This window comes from Eretmochelys imbricata, chromosome 8 (assembly GCF_965152235.1).
Source record: "Eretmochelys imbricata isolate rEreImb1 chromosome 8, rEreImb1.hap1, whole genome shotgun sequence".
Classification (NCBI taxonomy): domain Eukaryota; kingdom Metazoa; phylum Chordata; order Testudines; family Cheloniidae; genus Eretmochelys; species Eretmochelys imbricata.
Genome location: NC_135579.1, coordinates 12,621,446 through 12,640,285, shown reverse-complemented (window position 1 = coordinate 12,640,285; position 18,840 = coordinate 12,621,446). Strand labels below are relative to the sequence as shown.

Genomic DNA, 18,840 nt, shown 5'->3' with positions numbered 1-18,840 from the left:
GCGTGTGCAAACTGCAATTTTACAAGGTTTATAATATGGGCAAATGTGGGTGGATTTTCACAGGGATGGCAAAAGGCACATCCTAGACACAAAGGCTATCCCTGCCCGCAGCAGATTTCAGGTCCCTGCTCCAAAGGATGGGGGCATTCAAAGAAAAGGTCTCAAGATGTTTTTAATATGGGCATAACAGTGTATTTTTCCCTGACTTTGTTCTTGGATGTGGCTGAACTGTATTGGCTGAACAAAACAATAGAAATAAAGCAGACACTCAGCGACATCCTCCCATTCCTGCACTGCAAATGGTTACAGGTTGACAAAATTATAAACTGAAAACAGGGTCTTATAATGGGAACCTTTATTAGAGGAGGTGTTGCCAGCCCAGTGTGTAACTATATACATCAAATTATTGATGAAGTTAACAATCACTAACTAATAGGCAGTTTTAGGTCTAATAAATGCAATAGAACTCTTCCTAACAGATTATGTTTGAAAGGGGAAAGTGGACTCTGCTGTTAAATATACTACAGTATTCTGCAGCAATGGTGCTGCAGAAAAACGCAGAATTACAATGATGCTGCAGCTTACAACAGAGTTACTGTAGTGGTTTTTGACTGTTCCTGTAGAATACTACAACATATTGAAGGGTAAGATCATATATAGTCAATTTAATTCAGTTAGTGAAGCTTTTTAGTTTAAAACTATCAGTTCCATATTTTAGTAGCAGTTTTTCAAAAATACCTTAATTTGAATTCTCATCCTTCCCTTTTGGAATTGTAAAACATCTCTAAATTATTTGACAGGATCTGTGAGCAATCAGAGGCAAATTGAAATAATGAGGGAGCAGCCACTGTATATGAGAAACCTAACCAAACTGCAGGGTATATTTTGAAGAAAGGTCTCCATTAGAGGGGGAGAATCAGCGTAAACTGCCTTAAACAACCAGACAGTTTAGGAAGGTTGGGCACCTCCTCCCCCCACTTCCTCCCCTCCACCCAAGATCCCTCACTGCATAGAAATAACTGTTCTTCCCACAGAGTAGGTGTCTAGTTCAAGCAGCCAGCGGTGGGTGTGGCCAGCTAGATACTGGAGCAAGCTCCTGCTGCTACACCACCACAGAAAATAGAAAGGCAGAGCAAAAGCAATGGCAACAAACCCTTCCAGAAATCAGTAACCGATTGAAGTGTATTTTTTGTGCATGACAAGGTCACACTGACAACAAGACTGGAGAGCTGTCTGCCCTCCTTTCTTGGAAAACTGTGCAAAGTTTTTTGTGTTTTTAACCCTTTATATTTCTGCAGTTGGGGGGCGGAGGATGTGGGCGTGTGGGAGAAACAGCCCTAAGAAACCAAACCGAACAGCTCCTAGGGCACCATCTGAATAGAGTGTTTTATTTTCAAACCCCCCACCCCTTCCCTCCGTTGCGACTGCTAAAAAAACAAACCCAGCATTTAACGGCCCCTCCCCCGCAGCCTTCTCCAGAAGTGATCAAAATAATAAGGGGGAAAATCCCGTTTCCTAAAGCGGTGGTATTTCAGATACCCTCATCGTCACCCTTCCAGCCACCCAACGAAGTTTGTTTGTCTAGAGGAATAGCCTTCGATTGCATTTTTATCCTGATCTTACCGCCCTCCCCCTTCCCCACCCAGCTTGCACTTTCAGGCACTTCTGGGCAATGCAAGCCCCTTTTTGCCCCTCACGAGGGTCTCCTGCAGGATTTTTTTTGGGTCCCTCTTTCCGCCTTGCCCAGAATCTTGTTATTTGCAAGAAACGTCTTTTTGACGCAGGAGAAATGGCAAATTTTAAGTACGTCATTAATATGGCGCCAAAAGATTTTTTTTAAGTATAAGCTTATTTTTTAAGGTTGCAGCAGCCCAGCGTACGCCTGTGCCCATAGCTCGGAGAAGAGAGGGGGAGTGAAGCAGAGGGGGGAGAGGAGGTAAAGAAGTGTGTGCGTTCCACGGCTCCTGCTGAGTGTGTTGTGGTGTGTGGATGTGTGTGCGTGTACGCGGCTGGGGATCATTGCGAAAGCGACCTGATCAGACTTGTACAGTGTGTGTGAGCAACCCGACCCCGCTGCTAGAGACCCAGAGCAAAAGAGAGATGGGGACCCAACGCATCGGGGGGAGGTGAGCAGCAAGGGGGGGGGGAAGAAGGGAGGGGGGAGAAGGCAACACATGCACAAACACAACCAGAGATGGGACCCATGTCTGCTGCACCTGGACCTGCTGCTGCCCAGGAAGAAACAACAAACAAGAAAAAAAGAAATTGAAGAAAGATTTGGGGGGAAGTGAAATCATTCTTGATCATACTAATAATTTTAAAAGTCACTTCTCCGGTCCTCCCACCTGCCCCCCTCCTCAAATAAAAAGGTCAGCAGAAGAACTGGTCGTTGTTGCAAAGAGATCCTAAGGAAGTCTGGGTTAAAAAAGAAACAGAAACACGCACATAGGGCTGGATCGTGCACAGAGCGGCCATCTCGGCTGGAAGCAATTCTTTTGGGTTCGCATCCATGGAGTTACTTTGTATCCACTCCTAAGAGGAGGGTGTCATCTTCGGATCCAGCAGGGGGGTTATTTCCCCCCCTCTTCATAATGATACCAGATTGATCGTGCAAAGGGGGTTTCCTGATCGTTTCAATCGCTGGAGCATCCCCCCGCCCCCTCTCCACACTCCTCTTTTGTAACCTGAGGGACAGTCTCAACTCTTTGAGGACACTCTCCCGGCAAAGGTAAAGGATGAAGGAGGATTGAATTTTGGATGGCTTTAATTTGCAGCTGATCTTTATTTTGCATCTCTCTGGCTCCCCACCCCCCCCCCCCATTTCGCTGGGCTGGCTGCTAGGAAGGAAGGGGGGAAATGTGCAGCATTTTACCCAGATCGATTGCGCATGTTGGTCGCTCATGTTTTAAAGAGTAAAAGGGAAGCAGCAGGAATGTAAACAAGAACTTTTAAAGGGTCGGCGCAGAAGGGTTTTTTATTTTCCAAATTAATGACTGCGGCAGAGCTCACCCCAAACCGCCTCTGGGTTGGGGAGGGGGGAACAGCACAGTTAATTTTTTGCAACGGGCAAAGCAGCCAGGCATCGGGGTCCAAAGGGATCCGGATGGTTGGGGTCGGGAGGGGGGTGTGCGCGACGTGAAAAAAAAAAGGGGGGGGGAGAATCTGTGAAATGTGCCACAGGAGGCAGCGAGGGCAGCTCAGCAAGGGAGAGACAGGAGTTTCATTTTGTTGATACGCAGCACGTTTTGGAGCCTTGCAATTCTTGGAGCTGGTGCACATGATCCGCTCCTCTCACGTGCTGGGGCTGCCAGGTCCCTGCCAAATCGTGCTCAGACCCAAACAATGCACCGGAGAGCGGGGAGGCAGGCAGCCTTCGCCCCGCTGGCGGGGGTGGCGGAGCCCCGGCTGCGGAGCAGCCTGGCTCGGGGCTGAGCTCCCTGGGCGCTCCGGGTTTGCAGCCCTGCTGTGGCGGGTGGGGGAGGGCCAGCGAGCGAGAGACGCACGCTGCTGGGGGCACGGCGAGGTTTGGGAATGGAAATGTACAGGCAGCGGCCGCGGCAGTCCGGCTGCACGTTGGGGACAGGACTGTAGGGGGCATGGCTGTTGTTTACCTTCTCAAACTCTCACGGTTCCCGGCGGACTCCTCTGGGGGCGTCTCATCCTCTCCTCCATCTCTGCCCGCCCAGCCCCGAGCCAGTCTCCGCTCTCTTGCTCATCCCTCTTTCCTTTCTGCTCCCGTGCATTCCCTCACACCCCTCCGCGCTGCTCGCTCCTGCGGTCTGCCCTTCCTCTCGCTTTCATCCCTGGCTTTCTCATCCCCTCCATTCCTGTCTCCTGTCCAGTCCCTCTGCTCCGTGCAATGCATCCCATGCTCCTCTGGCTGCCTCTCTTGCATCCCTTTCCCTGGCTTCCTGGGTTTGTATCCATTCTCTCTCCTTTTCTCCTGTACCCCATGTTCATCCCTCTTGCCTGCGGCTGCCTCTTGCTGGCTTGCATCCTCCCATTCCCTTCTCCCTCCTGCCCCCTTCATCCCCTTCTCTGCCTCTCACTGCCCCTCTCTTTCTGGCAGGTGCTCATCTCTCATGCACAACAGCCCCTCCTGTTTGTTTTCTGCAAGGGTCACGTCTTTCTTCCAGGAGATTCATTCAGCAGCATTTGAGGGAATCCCTTTAAGCAAAGATGGGAACAAGAAGTCCTGACATTGAGCAACAAATATTCCCTCTCATCCCCTCTGCTCTCCCCATACAGCCCCTCTTCTCTCTCCATTTGCTGGGGGAGAGACATAGACATCCTCCAAAATGTCCTTCTCACTTTGGGGTTTCGTTCAGACCCGGGCACATTAATACAGCCCCTCCCCTCCTGCTTTAATACAGTCCCCCTGCCCCCACCCTTCTCTGTGTCTCATTATCTCACTCTCATCTTTACTCTTCCATGCTCCAATCCCTTGTACACATACATGCTCCCACTGGTTCGCCCTAATTCTCACACCCAGTCTCTTATAGCCCTTCTCAGGCATGCACTCCATCTCTACCCTTCACTGCTAGAGAGAGACCCATAGTCTCCCACTGGCCTCGTGATACCCACGCTTTCTGTTCCTGCCAGCATCTCACTGGCCCCCTGGTGTTTACCTGGTTTCATTCTTTTACTGATCTATCTTCCTCTTTCTATTTCACTGGTTTGTCTACTCCCCCATCCCTTTCGTGCTAGTTTTTGCCGACTTGTTCTCCTCTTTCCCTTCCTCTAGGGGGAAGCAAAATGCATCCGAGATAGCATCTTCTTCAATGTTTATTTTGCAAAGCAGGTACCCTGCTCCCTTGTATCGCATGTGCACATAGTTTACAGAAATAGGAGTGAACTCTAGAGAAGGTTTATTTCGCTCTTGAATGACTGGACAGACTGCTGGGGGCCCATCAATGTCTCTGGGGAATCATTTAATGATCAGCACTTACCTCCTACTTGCACAATCTTGACCATATTTTTTACAAATTGGTGTGTCTCTTTGGTGGAGCATCTAATGGGATTTTAATTTTAGGAACTGGGTTTACATTTAATTTGGAGCTAATTGCCTTTTCGAGTGACAGTGAATCCATCTGTCAACCTTGAAAGGTGCTTTCAGAGTGAAAAGTGTGGGAAGTTCGGAACTGCTTCTGCAGGGTGCAAAAGCTACTGGATTTTCAGGCTCAGGTGCAATTGTGGAAAGACCCCTGTGTGTCCCTAAATCCCATTAATCTTTTGAACAGCAAGTGCAAATCTCAAACTACCTGGCAAGATGCTCTTTCCAAATACCAAACCAATTTGTTTTCTTCCCTTCCCCCACACCATCTATCATTACAAATAATGCAATTACTGTTTTAAATCTGGATCCCCCTTACCAATGAGATCTTTCAAAATGAGGATTTGGCTCCACATAAGGTGGAGCTCAGCCTCTCTCTCGGGGTAAAGAGCCTTGGTCTTAGGAACAGTGTTGGACCTTTAAGCATTTATTAGCCATTGAGGTTAAAGTAATTGCGAGCTAGAAGTAAAAATAGTTTGCAAAAAGGCTAGGTTTGTTTTTTGGTGGGAAAGATCAGGTGGGTTTCTGAAAATCAAGGCTATGTCCAGAGGCTGAGTTAAGGGTTATAGGCAGGGAGGTGAAATTAATTTAATTCAATTGTGATTCTGCTAATAGAGCATTTGGCACGAAGCTCTGAAAGTTGCCTGACGTGGTCCTCAAACTGCCAGTTCAATAAGGATTTGATCTTGTGGGATTTTGTGCATGCTCTGCAAGGTTCTGAGTGCCCTTAACTCCCCTGGACTTCAGTTGGAGTTGAGGGTGCTCAGCAACATGCAGGATGGGGCCAATGATTCTGTACGCAGCATGCAGTGCCCATCCTCATTTACTTTTCTCTCTATATTTGTGCATAACGAATTTTCAGTGCATGACACCCTCTTCGTGCCCAAAGTAACCTCTCTGATGTCCGTGACGGGTTTAAACATGTGGAGAGAGCTGGTTAAAGAGAGGATGAAAATAAAAGTCAGAAAAGGAAAGGAAGGTCATAAATATGAGTTATAAAGAAAAAAATCCCCTTCTAGATATGGAAAAAATGCAAAGCAGAGGAAGTGAGCGGGACTTGTTTTGTTTTAAATTTAAATGAGATTAAAATTTGCTCCAGGACCCAAGACAGCAAACGTGCTTAGTGCAGAGAAGAACAAGGATGCTTGTCTTTTACTTAGACACTTTAGATGCCCTTTGCTCTAACGCACTGAAATTGACTGCAACCCACACAGAAATTAATGGGTCAGATTCACCACTCCGGATGCAGTGGGGTGCTGTATGACACCACCCAGGCCTGTGGGGACGCTGCTGCAGATGATGCGTTCATCCCCAGAAAAGGGCAGCATTAAAATCCAATTGAGGCTTCTTATTTGAAGCCTGCCCAGGACAGCCAGCAAGCTGGGACCCATCCTGTCTCAGGCCAGCTACAGACACTTTGCGACTGTGCTGGCCAGCTCCAGGCTTCCCATCAGAGCAAGGGTTGTGGGTGGTTTGCAGTGCTGGGCAGAGGTGGAAAGGTCTGGGGAAGACAGTGGAGGAGGGGACCAGAGGGCAGTATTTTTTCCCTAATTAACATAGCAAAGTGTCTTAATTGAAGCGAGAGCAGGCCAGAAGGCAGCACATGGGGGACAAATCGTAGCTTAAAAAATATGTAATGAATCACAGCAGTCTTAAATAGATGAAGTGAACTACTGGGATGTTAGCAGGGTTAGTCAATGGAGTTGATTCATGGCTCCCCTGGCTCTTAACTTTCCTCTCCCTTCCACTGACCAGCCGTCCCTGCATTCACATCCCGCAGACCCTGGCTATCCCGCTCTTGTTCCTCAGCACCCAGCTGCCCAAGACCCTGATCTCTCTCTTTCTCTGCCTCCTTCTCTCTCAGCCCTCTTCTTGTCCCTAATGATAATGGAAGATCCCCTCTGCCTTTCTGTCCCCTTCTCAAAGCTGCGCGCATCAGCCTTCCCTTTCCTGTCTCCCAGGAATAACCTCCAGAAGTCTCAAGTCTCTGCTTCTCTGCCCTGACCCTTTTCAAGCACCTCCTAGGTAATGAGGACTTGCTTCCCCAGCCAAATTTTACCATCAGGACCTAAAAAGCAGGAAATTGACGAAGAGAAGCCTAGATACCAAGCCATTGTCATTTCTCTGGACAAGTAAGGTTCCTTGGTCTGAGGGCCAGGGCACCCGCTTGGGAGGCAACAGGGAATTGGGTGGATCGATCAGGCATCCTTGTTTGCAGCCGGGTCACTGGGCAAGTGGTGGCTCAGGCCTCCTGCCTGGGGCTAAGGCTCAGGCTTCCTGCCCAAGGGCTAAACAGATAAACAGCCAAGGACTCATCCAGCACCAAGTGAAGGGCTGGGAATAGGGGGATCTGGGCCCGCCCTGCTTCACCGGGTCCCAGCCCAGAGCCCTAGAAGCGATGGGTGGTCCTGCCAGAAGGTTGGCAGGGAAGCGTGGGCTAGCTGCCTTGTCTCCCAGCAGCACAGCCGAGTCAATGTCTCACCTCCCTGGGCTACTGGTGGCTGGTGAGGCTGCTCCACGGCTGCTGGGGACTGATTCCTCCTCTCCATGTTGAGCGGATCACTCTCCGCTTCCTCTCTGGGTCTCCATCTTGCAGGGCAGCGGCTGGCCTTCTCCCAGGCTGACTCGGGGGACCATCGGCTGCCACAGCTGGTTGAGGGTTCTGCTGGCACTTTGGTGCCCTGGGAAGGACATCTAGCTCCTTGCCTGGCCTGGCCACAACTGAATTGCAAGTTCAGGGCCCTGCTCTTATACTTTCTGTCACACCCCCCTATGTCCTGTGAGGGGGCGGAGCTTGGTTAGCTGGTTAGATGAGTTAACCCAAGGTGGGTTAATCCCCTCTGTCCTGGAGTGAGGCCGCTCTGCATCACACATGGCTTTATGATTTACCAGCAGAATCAGGGAATCGGGGGGTTATTGGGCCCAGTGTGTGTATTTCCTTGCCAGGCTTTAATAATGCTCTCTAGAGATTTGTTAACCATGTGAAGCTAATTCAGCCCTGGTGTAAGTGGGAAGCAGTGCAACATCCATTGAAACCTTAGGAGCTGCTCTTAGTCATGTCAGGGTTGAATTTGACCTGTGGCGTTTTTGCACAGCAAATTCTGCCCCTTAACTGAAAGGTTTGTTCTCTTGTTATCACAAAGCAATCTAAATATACCAAATGCAAAATCCCCATTGGAGTCCATGGGAGTTTTGTCTGAATAATGATTGAGTCCTGTAGGATTTGGCTGCAAAAGTGTAAAGGTAAAATTTATGTCTCAGTCCAATGAGGATGAAAGAGCCTGTGACAGTATAATATCTAAAGCCTCCCTATCCTCTTCTCTGTATGTTATACCTGTCTAATTGCCTATCATACAGACCTCAAGACAAGGCAAATAAACAGTTAACACAAAAGGGAAAACACAATGAGCTGCCCCATTCTTCTAATTCACAAAAATGGAATGGCAGTTCCATGGGTTGTTATAAGAAAGTTACTGATTCGGAAAAAAGTTTCCTAAGTTGCCACTGGGGCTACTGCTCTCTATTTGTATTTCTGTTTCTTTATGTTAGTATTAAACAGAGAAGTTGTTTCTCACAGCTCCCATTGGAATTTAGGAAGAAAACACAGAATTCAATGTATTTTTCACAACCATCACACAAAATAAGAAGTCGTTAGAGAGGGGAAGCTATGAGTACCAGGGAAGGTCTTAGGATAGGCATACCTCTCCTCAAAAACAAACCCAAAACAAACCAGAAATATATGGTGACCAAATAATTTTTTACTGTAATTTTCTCTCCAGAGAACGTATGTAGATTAGAGTTGACTCTAGGGGCTGCAGTCACATGTTAAAGTGGTTTAGGAATTTGCGAATAGAGTTTGCTGTATAATTCTGTCTTTCATGTTAAAGAGTGCCTCTATAGGAGAGACCTTTGCAGTCAAAATTATATTAGCATCTTATTTTATTCATGCTCCTTAGTGACCCGCTGTAGAGGTGGTCTCAGAAATTGCCTGCTTAGAATGCATTTTTCGGAAAGTAACTGTATTTTGTAATGGGGCATTGTTAGGCCATGGTTCTGTGCTTGAGTATGAACTGTAAAGCTGAAACCAGAGGGGAGTTCAGGGAGATTTTTGTGCTGTGGCCCCCATGGACTGTGGAACCATTCATCACAGGCATATGTGAAGTCTTCTAGCACTTCCGCTTCACCTACAATATCCGAGAATGCTTTATTCTACCAAAATGGTTCGTTGCAACCCTGGGTACCTGTGATGCCACAGAATGAGATAGTGCATTTTGGAGAATAGATGCATTTGTTGTGCCAGAGCAGAATCTCTGCCTAGTGAGCTAAGATGTGCCAACGGATTTCCCAAAGCATATGAAGGGTGAAGGGTTAGTCAAAAAGTGTTTCATTTGCGAATGCCCCTCAAAGCCTGGCAAAAGGCTTTCTAATGGTCTTTGCTTCTGTAAAACCTAAATGTTGGGCTAAATGTGACCTGGCAGTGACCTTTAAGAGCATTATTTTTTTTTCCCATTTGTTTATGACTTTGACAAAGATCCTCTATGTGGAAAAATGTCAATATCAATTAAAGGAGAAATGAAATTAAAACATGAATCAAGATTGTTTTTAAAGTGTCAGATATGTGTGTGGACTTGAAAAATTACAGAGTAGTGTGTTTTCAAACCAAATTGGCTGTGAAAACTTCTTTCACAGACCAGGCAAGGCTTGAGTCCAGGCTCTTATAGGTCTGTGTTTTCTCTGCTAGAGATGATGACATAACTAAAGGAATGTAAGGAATGTAGCTCCCTGCATTGTTACGTAGGCTGCCTGAGGGGTGGCTTAGTGATCTAATCAGCAGGTTGGGGCAATTTAGATTCCCTGGAATCACATGTTCAAATTCTGGTAGAGTTGACTCAGCTATTTATTCCTCCAAGATTAATGAATTGAGTGCCATGTACTTCACTGCGTAGGGGCTTTCAGACAAGATGTTAAGAAAGCATGTCAAGGTTCCTCCCCCACTCTGAACTCTAGGGTACAGATGTGGGGACCTGCATGAAAAACCTCCTAAGCTTATCTTTACCAGCTTAGGTCAAAAACTTCCCCAAGGTACAAAATATTCCCCCCCGTTGTCCTTGGACTGGCCGCTACCACCACCAAACTAATACTGGTTACTGGGGAAGAGCTGTTTGGACGCGTCTTTCCCCCCAAAATACTTCCCAAAACCCTGCACCCCACTTCCTGGACAAGGTTTGGTAAAAAGCCTCACCAATTTGCCTAGGTGACTACAGACCCAGACCCTTGGATCTTAAGAACAATGAACAATCCTCCCAACACTTGCACCCCCCCTTTCCTGGGAAATGTTGGATAAAAAGCCTCACCAATTTGCATAGGTGACCACAGACCCAAACCCTTGGATCTGAGAACAATGAAAAAGCATTCAGTTTTTTACAAGAAGACTTTTAATAGAAAATAGAAGTAAATAGAAATAAAGAAATCCCCCCTGTAAAATCAGGATGGTAGATATCTTACAGGGTAATTAGATTCAAAAACATAGAGAACCCCTCTAGGCAAAACCTTAAGTTACAAAAAAGATACACAGACAGAAATAGTTATTCTATTCAGCACAATTCTTTTCTCAGCCATTTAAAGAAATCATAATCTAACACATACCTAGCTAGATTACTTACTAAAAGTTCTAAGACTCCATTCCTGGTCTATCCCTGGCAAAGACCAGCATACAGACAGACATAGACCCTTTGTTTCTCTCCCTCCTCCCAGCTTTTGAAAGTATCTTGTCTCCTCATTGGTCATTTTGGTCAGGTGCCAGCGAGGTTACCTTTAGCTTCTTAACCCTTTACAGGTGAGAGGAGCTTTCCCCTGGCCAGGAGGGATTTCAAAGGGGTTTACCCTTCCCTTTATATTTATGACAAAGCAGTATCCTTTCTGTTCTACATAGAAATTAAAGACCCTGCAACATTTTTCCTAAGAGCTGTGATTGGTCCAGTGCCCTGGGCCAAAATGTTCTCTCCCTTCACTTGTGCAGTGCAAAGTGCATCAGCTGGCTGTCTTCATCCACCCAAGATCTGGAGGCATTTCAGTAGTGCTATATGTCTATATGGCAGGTTCTGTTCAAATCAATGGAGTTAATCCAGATTTAAAGCAGAATTAGGTAGAGCAGAATTTGTTTTAGAGGGTGCATTCCTGGCTTCACTCAAGTCAGTGGCAAAACAATTGACTTATATAGAACCAGGAGTTTACCATAGAATCATAGAATCATAGAATATCAGGGTTGGAAGGGACCTGAGGAGGTCATCTAGTCCAACCCCCTGCTGAAAAGCAGGACCCATACCCAATTAAATCATCCCAGCCAGGGCTTTGTCAAGCCTGACCTTAAAAACTTCTAAGGAAGGAGATTCCACCACCTCCCTAGGCAACACATTCCAGTGTTTCACCACCCTCCTAGTGAAAAAGTTTTTCCTAATATCCAACCTAAACCTCCCCCACTGCAACTTGAGACCATTACTCCTTGCCTTTACCCATGCTGTGTAAATCACTTTGGAATGAAAGATGCTGTGTAAATGTAAAACAGTATTATATACTAATCCTGTAGTCTTTCTGTATTTAGAATTCACATGGATTTTGATGGGAGAGATGTGTGTGGAACATCTGCATTATTGCCTTATAAAAATAATGTTTGCCCTTCTATAATCGCTTCCATCCAAGGATCTCAAAGCACTTTACAAACATAAATAAAGGTTAGCTTCCTCATTCCTGGGGGCAGGGCCTTATTTACAGGTGAGGAAAACGAGTTACAGAGAAAGTTAAGTGACTTGTGTAAGGTCACTCAGGAAGTCTGTAGAACAGCTGGGAACAGGACTGAGGGGCCAAATTCAGTCTGGGTGAAATCAGTGGAGTTTCAGTGGAGTATGCCAGGGCAGAAATTAGTCCTAGTCACCTGACTCTCAGACCTGTGCCTTGATCACATAACAGTCCTTCTTCCCTTGGGTGAAGGCCTTAGGGGTCAATAATACTATCATGTCTTCCAGGAGAACCTTAGATGGATGACACATGCCTTGGTGCTCTGCCGGAAATTCCATTGGGCACTACTAGAATCCTTTGGTTTCCATAGCTGTTTCATTCTACTAGGCTATATTTGTTTCAGTTGTATGAAGAATTAGCCCCAGGATTCAGTCAGTCAATCAGAAGCCCAATCGTGCTCCAAAATCCTGTGTGGCAGTTGGAACCAATAGGAACCAGCTGAAATGTCCAACTGAATTTTCACTAAGGATAAGTAAACTGCTGTTAAATCCATCTTCAGTATATTTTTCCCCAAGCAAAATCTAATGGCTAGTAAGTACAAGGCTGGTTTAATAACATCTGTTTCCTCTTGAATCACTCCAAGTATTGATATTGCCATATTCTCAAGGAACTGTTTTAATCATGTTTTGACAGTGCAATGTTTTACCACAACACTGATAGTTAAATGTTTATGTTACTTTATAGTATTATCCCTTATAATGCTGAGATAAAACATTGCACATGTACTGAGAAATAAAGACATTGCTAGGATTTTATATGTTGAGGCATTGGTGGGTATTCTCATATTCTCCAAGGGAAAATGGGATGCTACAGGGTGCTATCAAGTGTGCTTTGTTGCTAATAGCTACTCTGATTAAATCACACACACAAAATACATACAAATGTTTTATTCTCGTTTTCCTCCTAAGATTGTAGGAAAAAGGGGGGTAAGTGCAATCTAAGTTCCCCTCAGCCTTCTTAGGAAAAATAAATTACTGGGAGGAATGCCATGAGAATGTGTGCATATGTGTGTGTGTGTATATATATATATATATATGTACATAACATATGAAATATCTGCCCACATCCCATAATATAGGTTAGATTAGTGAATAAGACTTATCACTTTTCCGCTGTAGCTCTCAAACCTCTGCAGAGGTGGGGAAGTACCATTATACACGTTTTACAGATTGGGAAACTGAGGGACAGAGAGGCTAATTATTTTAAAGTGGCTCTTAGTCTGGGCGCTTCAGTTTTTGTGTGTCCAATATTAGGGTCCTAGGATTTGATTGTCAGGACTACTAAGCCCTCACCATTCCCATTGACTTCAGTCAGTTCTGTGACTTGTTCAAGGTCACAAAGCGAGTCAGCAGCAGAAGAGGGAGTATCCCTTGTACCATGCTGATAGCGTCCAGAGGTTGGATTGCTGGACTCGGCTGTGCAGGAGGCCACCCCTTCAAATCCTCTGGGGAAATTGCAGTTAGTGCAGAGTGTGGCAGCTCAGCCAATGCTGAGTACCCAGTTCTCCCCCATCCCCTACAAACTGGTAGGTGGAGAGGGGCAGGAGGGTGAGGAGTAGATAGAACTGTGGCTTTTTAGGCATTGTTTTTCAGGCAGAGATCACATTACACCTGTTTCAGAGTAGCAGCTGTGTTAGTCTGTATCCGCAAAAAGAAAAGGAGGACTTGTGGCACCTTAGAGACTAACAAATTTATTTGGGCATAAGCTTTCGTGAGCTACAGCTCACTTCATCGGATGCATTACACCTGTGCTCTGCGATCTACCCCAGCTTTCATTTGATTTCCAGGTGAAGTTTATTGGCTTGGCTCCTGTCTCCTGGAGACCTGTCACATCATGTGATTCCTTAGCAGTGGTGATGTAAGATGATTAATAGACCTGGGAGCGGACTGGTGGCAGGGTGTTCTTCGTGAGGGGTTCAGGTCTTCCGAGCTGGCTTCCCACCTTGATTTACTAGAGACTGGATTTTGTGACCTTTGGGACATGATGCAAGACTCAGTTGTTCTCATGGGCTTTGCCGGGATGGGTCAGAGGTTGAGATGGAGGCCTTGATGAAGGTTACACCAGTGTTATGGAAAGGTTAGTAGGAGATCTGTGTTATGGAAAGTATATTTAAGGTTTGTATGGAATGCAACTAGGATTTGACAGGCACATGTGAAGTCTAAACTGATATTGGCTGAGTGGGCATGTGGGAAGATGAGTCAGAGGGTGACATCCTGGCTCCTCTGAAGTCAATGGCAAAACTCCTGTTGACTTCAGTAGAGCCCGGATTTCACCGAGACCCTATTAAAAGTACATAGATCCATTTCTTACATCTATTCCCTTCTTAACATTATAGCTCAATCCTGTAGTTCACTGGCCATCTATTGCCATATTCGACAAGTGACTCCTGCTTGATTCAGTAGCTCTGTATTCCAGTCTTTAAGGCATCTTACCATGGGTTCTCTGTGCTGTAGTGGTGAGCATTCTTCACTAGTGCATTTGGGTGCCAGACTTGAATGGGCATTAGGCAAATTGCTGTGCAGAGCAGAGTGACAAAAATGCTATCACATTCTTACCTCCTAGCAGTGGAGAAACTCAGGAGAGAAATTTTGCCATCCTTAAAGTTTTGTGAAGTAGGGACTCAGTGCTGTTTTACATGCTTTACCCCCGATACTTCTCTGTCATTAGGGTAAGTATTTGCGAGTGTGACTGGGTTAATGTGATGCGTGGATACTCAGAGATAACAGTGATTTGGTACAGTGATGAGTTTCCTGAACAGTAAGTGTAACATTCAATTTCTTTTGTTACAGATGGAAGAGAAACGACGAAAGTACTCAATCAGCAGTGATAACTCAGACACCACTGACAGTAAGACCTTTAATTCAAGGCTTTGAACAAGATAACTAAGCGATTCACCTCCAGCAGGGAAAGCATTTGAATAATTACTTTCCAAGGAGTTGGGAAAGCTGCATTTACTGGGTAGTCTCTATACAATAAATTGTGCACTGGGATCCATTTTCAAAGATACATTACTGATGTACAACGAGTTGATATCAATTTAAATGTCTGGCTGTGGGCGTCTCTTATCTGATAAAAGTGTCCTCCTCTGGTGAGCAGTTTGGATGAGAGAGAGAGAGAGTTACAAAACAGCGTTGATTGCAGAATTCAAATAAAACAAAGCCCTTATTAGACAGGACACTGTGGACTGTCTTCTCACCTTTGTTACACTCAGTGTGCATTTAGCTTCAGATGGAATCATGTTGATGGAAAATAAAGTTCTTATTGGGAAACTGTGTATTGAGCATTCCCTGTGGTCTCTCTGAAAATGGAACCCCTTGATTCCTCATCATGAGAGGCGAATTAGATTGGGGAAAAGACGTTAAGGCCTCAATTCAGCAAGGCATGTAAGATTATACTTAATTATAAGCATATGTTTCACTTCCCTATTCAGCCGTGCATTAAAGCACATGCTTAAGTATAAGCATGTGTGTAAGTGCTTTGCTGAATTGGGGCCTAAGGGCACAGACTTGTGAATTGTGGAGTGCCCTTCACTCCTACTTGCTTCAGTGCCATTGCCCACTGCTGGAGAACTATAGTGTCCCAGAGACTCTGTTATAACCTCTCAGCTGGTCTGTACAGATTTCTATTGGTTTCAGACACAGGAACAAATAAGTAGACGTGGGATTTATTGAGAGCTGGTCCCTTGCAGGATCAGGCCATTAGAATGTTGAAGACTGGGAGACTCCCAGCCACTGACATTAAAGTCATGGCCTCATGGTTCTTTTTCCAGCAGGATTTTGTCCTTATAATGTGGGTTAGATGAGATAAAGGGTGGTTGCAGTTCCCACAGCTGTAGCCAGAGTAAGTGCCCTCCCTGATCATGATGGGAATCCCAGGAGGCAACACCAGTGGGGGAGATTGTAATGTTAAAAGGAATAATTAGGGCTATACACCAGGATGGCAGTAGGGTCCCTCTTTTTGTAGTCAGTACCTTGTATTGACACTGGGGTTGCTGTACAATGAGTGAATGAGCAGCACTAATCTGGGGTTCCTGAACAGGGCCCTGCCATCACTGTCTGCAGTGACATGGTGGCATTTATGTTGCAAGAACAATAGTAGTGGAGGATGTGTGGCATATCCCTGGAGATGATTCCTGGAGACAGTAGTGTGGAAGGGGCTGAGGATCATTAAGGATGGGGCGGGAGCATGAGATCCATAGTGCCACAATCTAGCACCAATCAGGGAAGAATTCTTGTCAAATTTAGGCCCAGTCCTATGATGTGCCAAGTGCCCCTTGCGAGGTCCTGAGTGCTGGCAGCAGCCTTAGATTTCAGTGCTTGTTGAGGGCACTCAAGACTTCCCAGGAGGTGCTGAGTAGTACCATGAGTGACTTTTCCCCACATCTCAGGATTCAGGTGTTACACAGTGTTGTAACTGTGTCACTGATTTAATTTAAGCCCCAGACAGGAGTGTTCCATCAAACTGTGCTTAGGCCCGGTGTTCTGGATAGCTCATGGATTATCAGTGGGATATTGGGCCTCTCACTCATAGGTTGCTTGTTCAAGTACCGTACAGCCCAGCTAAGTGATGGCTCTTCAGTGTCTTACATGAAATTGGTTTGGTGGTGTGAGTCCATTTCCTAGGAAACAAGTGTCCACGCCATGACATGATTCCTTTTTTGCTGTCTCAGCCAAGAACAGAGTCTAAACTGTACCTCTGCCCCTGGAGTTTCTTCCTTCTTCCTCATAAAGAAGGCCCTTGGCAGGACTGTAGTGATGCTTGCTCTGCTGCTCCTGCCCATGCTGTACCTGTTCTCTAGATATCAGGTCTGTCCAACTCCTACTGGAGTCTTTGGAATTTGGATTGGGCTCAAATAGAGCACTTCAGGCTCCAGGGCTGCTGCTGTCAACAGCGCGGACTTCTCAGAAAATTAAATAAATAAAAATCCTGGGACTCCGGATTTTCCCTTCCTTCAGAGGCTAAACTCCAACTTCTGTTCCCCTAATTCCCAAAGATTCAGAGGCTTACTAAACCCAGTAGCGTTAACTAGCTTCCGTGGGCTTCTTGGGGTAAGGCATATATTTAATCATGGTATTAAACAACACAGACTTATCTCTATTGGACTTTGGTATTTATGCAGCAGGTAATATCTCAACTGTTGACAAATGCTCTCCCGCAGCGTAATTGTAAACAAAACTGTGACCTTTTTTATGCCTTTGCCAGAAAGAGATGGTAGCCTGGTGTATTATCTTGGTTCACATTGTTTTAATACCACATTGTAGTTTGCTTTGAGGCAGGTAAAGTGGGAATTATTGATTAGATCTCTTAGTGCAAACTATGGGCCTGATCTTGTAACCCCTACTCATTGAGTAAGGTCTACTGGTGTGAGTAATGACTGCAGGTTCAGGCCTTATGCTGTGTAGTGTACCCACATGTTCCCTTTATACACCTGTGGAACTCAAAGTGGATTACATTTATACTGAACCCGCCATCATGACATCTGGCCTTACATTACAGCAATGGAAATTAGCACCTGTTGCCAACAATTGGCACAGTCAAACCTAGTCCAGATTCCACCTCCCGCAAAATAGGTACAATAAATAAAAAGGCACAAGACAAACTAACATCTCTTTTCTTGTGTCCTAAAAATCAACAAATCTGAGATTTAGCCAGTCAAGTGAGGGAGTTGACTTCAAAGCCAGGGTTCCCCACCAAGAATGCCCTGAGAAGAGACAGCAGGTGCACCCGCTGATAGCAACTGCCACAGGGAGGTATGTAAGGGTATGTCTACACTACGAAATTAGGTTGAATTTATAGAAGTCGGTTTTGTAGAAAACGTTTTTATACAGTCGATTGTGTGTGTCCCCACACAAATGCTCTAAGTGCATGTAGTCGGCGGAGTGTGTCCACAGTACCTAGGCAACCGTCGACTTCCGGAGCGTTGCACTGTGGGTAGCTATCCCACAGTTCCCGCTGTCTCCGCCGCCCATTTGAATTCTGGGTAGAAATCCCAGTGCCTGGTGGGGCTAAAACATTGTCGCGGGTGGTTCTGGGTACATATCGTCAGGCCCCCCCTTGCCTCCCTCTTTCTGTGAAAACAAGGGCAGACAATCGTTTTGTGCCTTTTTTCTCAAGTTACCTGTGCAGACGTCATACCACGGCAAGCATGGAGCCCACTCAGCTAACCGTCACCGTATGTCTCCTGGGTGCTGGCAGACGCGGTACTGCATTGCTACACAGCTGCAGTTTATTGCCTTTTGGCAGCAGACAGTGCAGTGTGATTGGTAGCCATCGTCGACGTAGTCCTGGGTGCTCTTTTAACCACCCTCAATGAGGTCAGGGGCGCCTGGGCAATCATGGGAGAGACTCAGCTAGGTCATTTCTCTTTTAAGTTTCGTCTCATGGCGATTGAGTCCTACCGGCAGTGCACTGTCTTTTAATCAGCAGCCAGCAGAAGACGATGGCCAGTAGTCATACTGCACCGTCTTCCGCCAAGCACCCAGGAGATGATGATGGCTAGCGGACGTACTGCAAAGTCTGCTGCCAGCAAGATGTATAAAGATAGATAAAGTGGCTCAAAACAAGAAATAGACCAGTTTTGTTTTGTATTCATTTTCTCCTCCCTCCCTGCGTGAAATCAATGGCCTGCTAAACCCAGTTTTGAGTTCTATCCTTGAGGTTTTGAATTCTATCCTTGAGGGGGCCATTCAGTTTCTCGCAAAGCCACCCCCTTTGTTGATTTTAATTCCCTGTAAGCCAACCCTGTAAGCCATGTCGTCAGTTGCCCCTCCCTCCATCAGGGCAATGGCAGACAGTCGTTCCGCACCTTTTTTCTGTGCAGACACCATACCACGGCAAGCATGGAGCCCGCTCAGATCACTTTGGCAATTAGGAGCACATTAAACACCACATGCATTATCCAGCAGTATATGCAGCACCAGAACCTGGCAAAGTGAAACTGGATGAGTAGGCGACGTCAGCGCAGTGACAAGAGTGACGAGGACATGGACACA

At 46.0% G+C, this 18,840-nt stretch overlaps 1 protein-coding gene and 1 long non-coding RNA gene across 6 annotated transcripts in view; one reads left to right on the top strand and one right to left on the bottom strand.

Moving 5' to 3' along the window:
- LOC144269414 (uncharacterized) overlaps positions 1-2,581 on the bottom strand; it is a 38,236-nt gene extending 35,655 nt beyond the window's left edge. For all 3 annotated transcript variants that reach the window (XR_013346918.1, XR_013346920.1, XR_013346917.1), the window contains exon 1: positions 2,446-2,581. This is a non-coding gene — a long non-coding RNA (uncharacterized LOC144269414). The remainder of the gene's footprint in view (positions 1-2,445) is intronic.
- The window catches only part of JADE2 (jade family PHD finger 2), a 154,585-nt gene continuing 137,384 nt past the window's right edge, over positions 1,640-18,840 (top strand). Inside the window, exons 1-2 of one of the 3 annotated variants that reach the window (XM_077825062.1) lie at positions 1,640-1,936; positions 14,638-14,695. In XM_077825062.1, coding sequence (XP_077681188.1) covers positions 14,638-14,695 — 58 coding nt within the window. In that variant the 5' untranslated portion in view covers positions 1,640-1,936. Of the gene's footprint in view, positions 1,937-2,589; positions 2,729-13,641; positions 13,925-14,637; positions 14,696-18,840 lie in introns of those variants that run through there. The other 2 variants (XM_077825061.1, XM_077825063.1) reach the window with 2 other exon arrangements.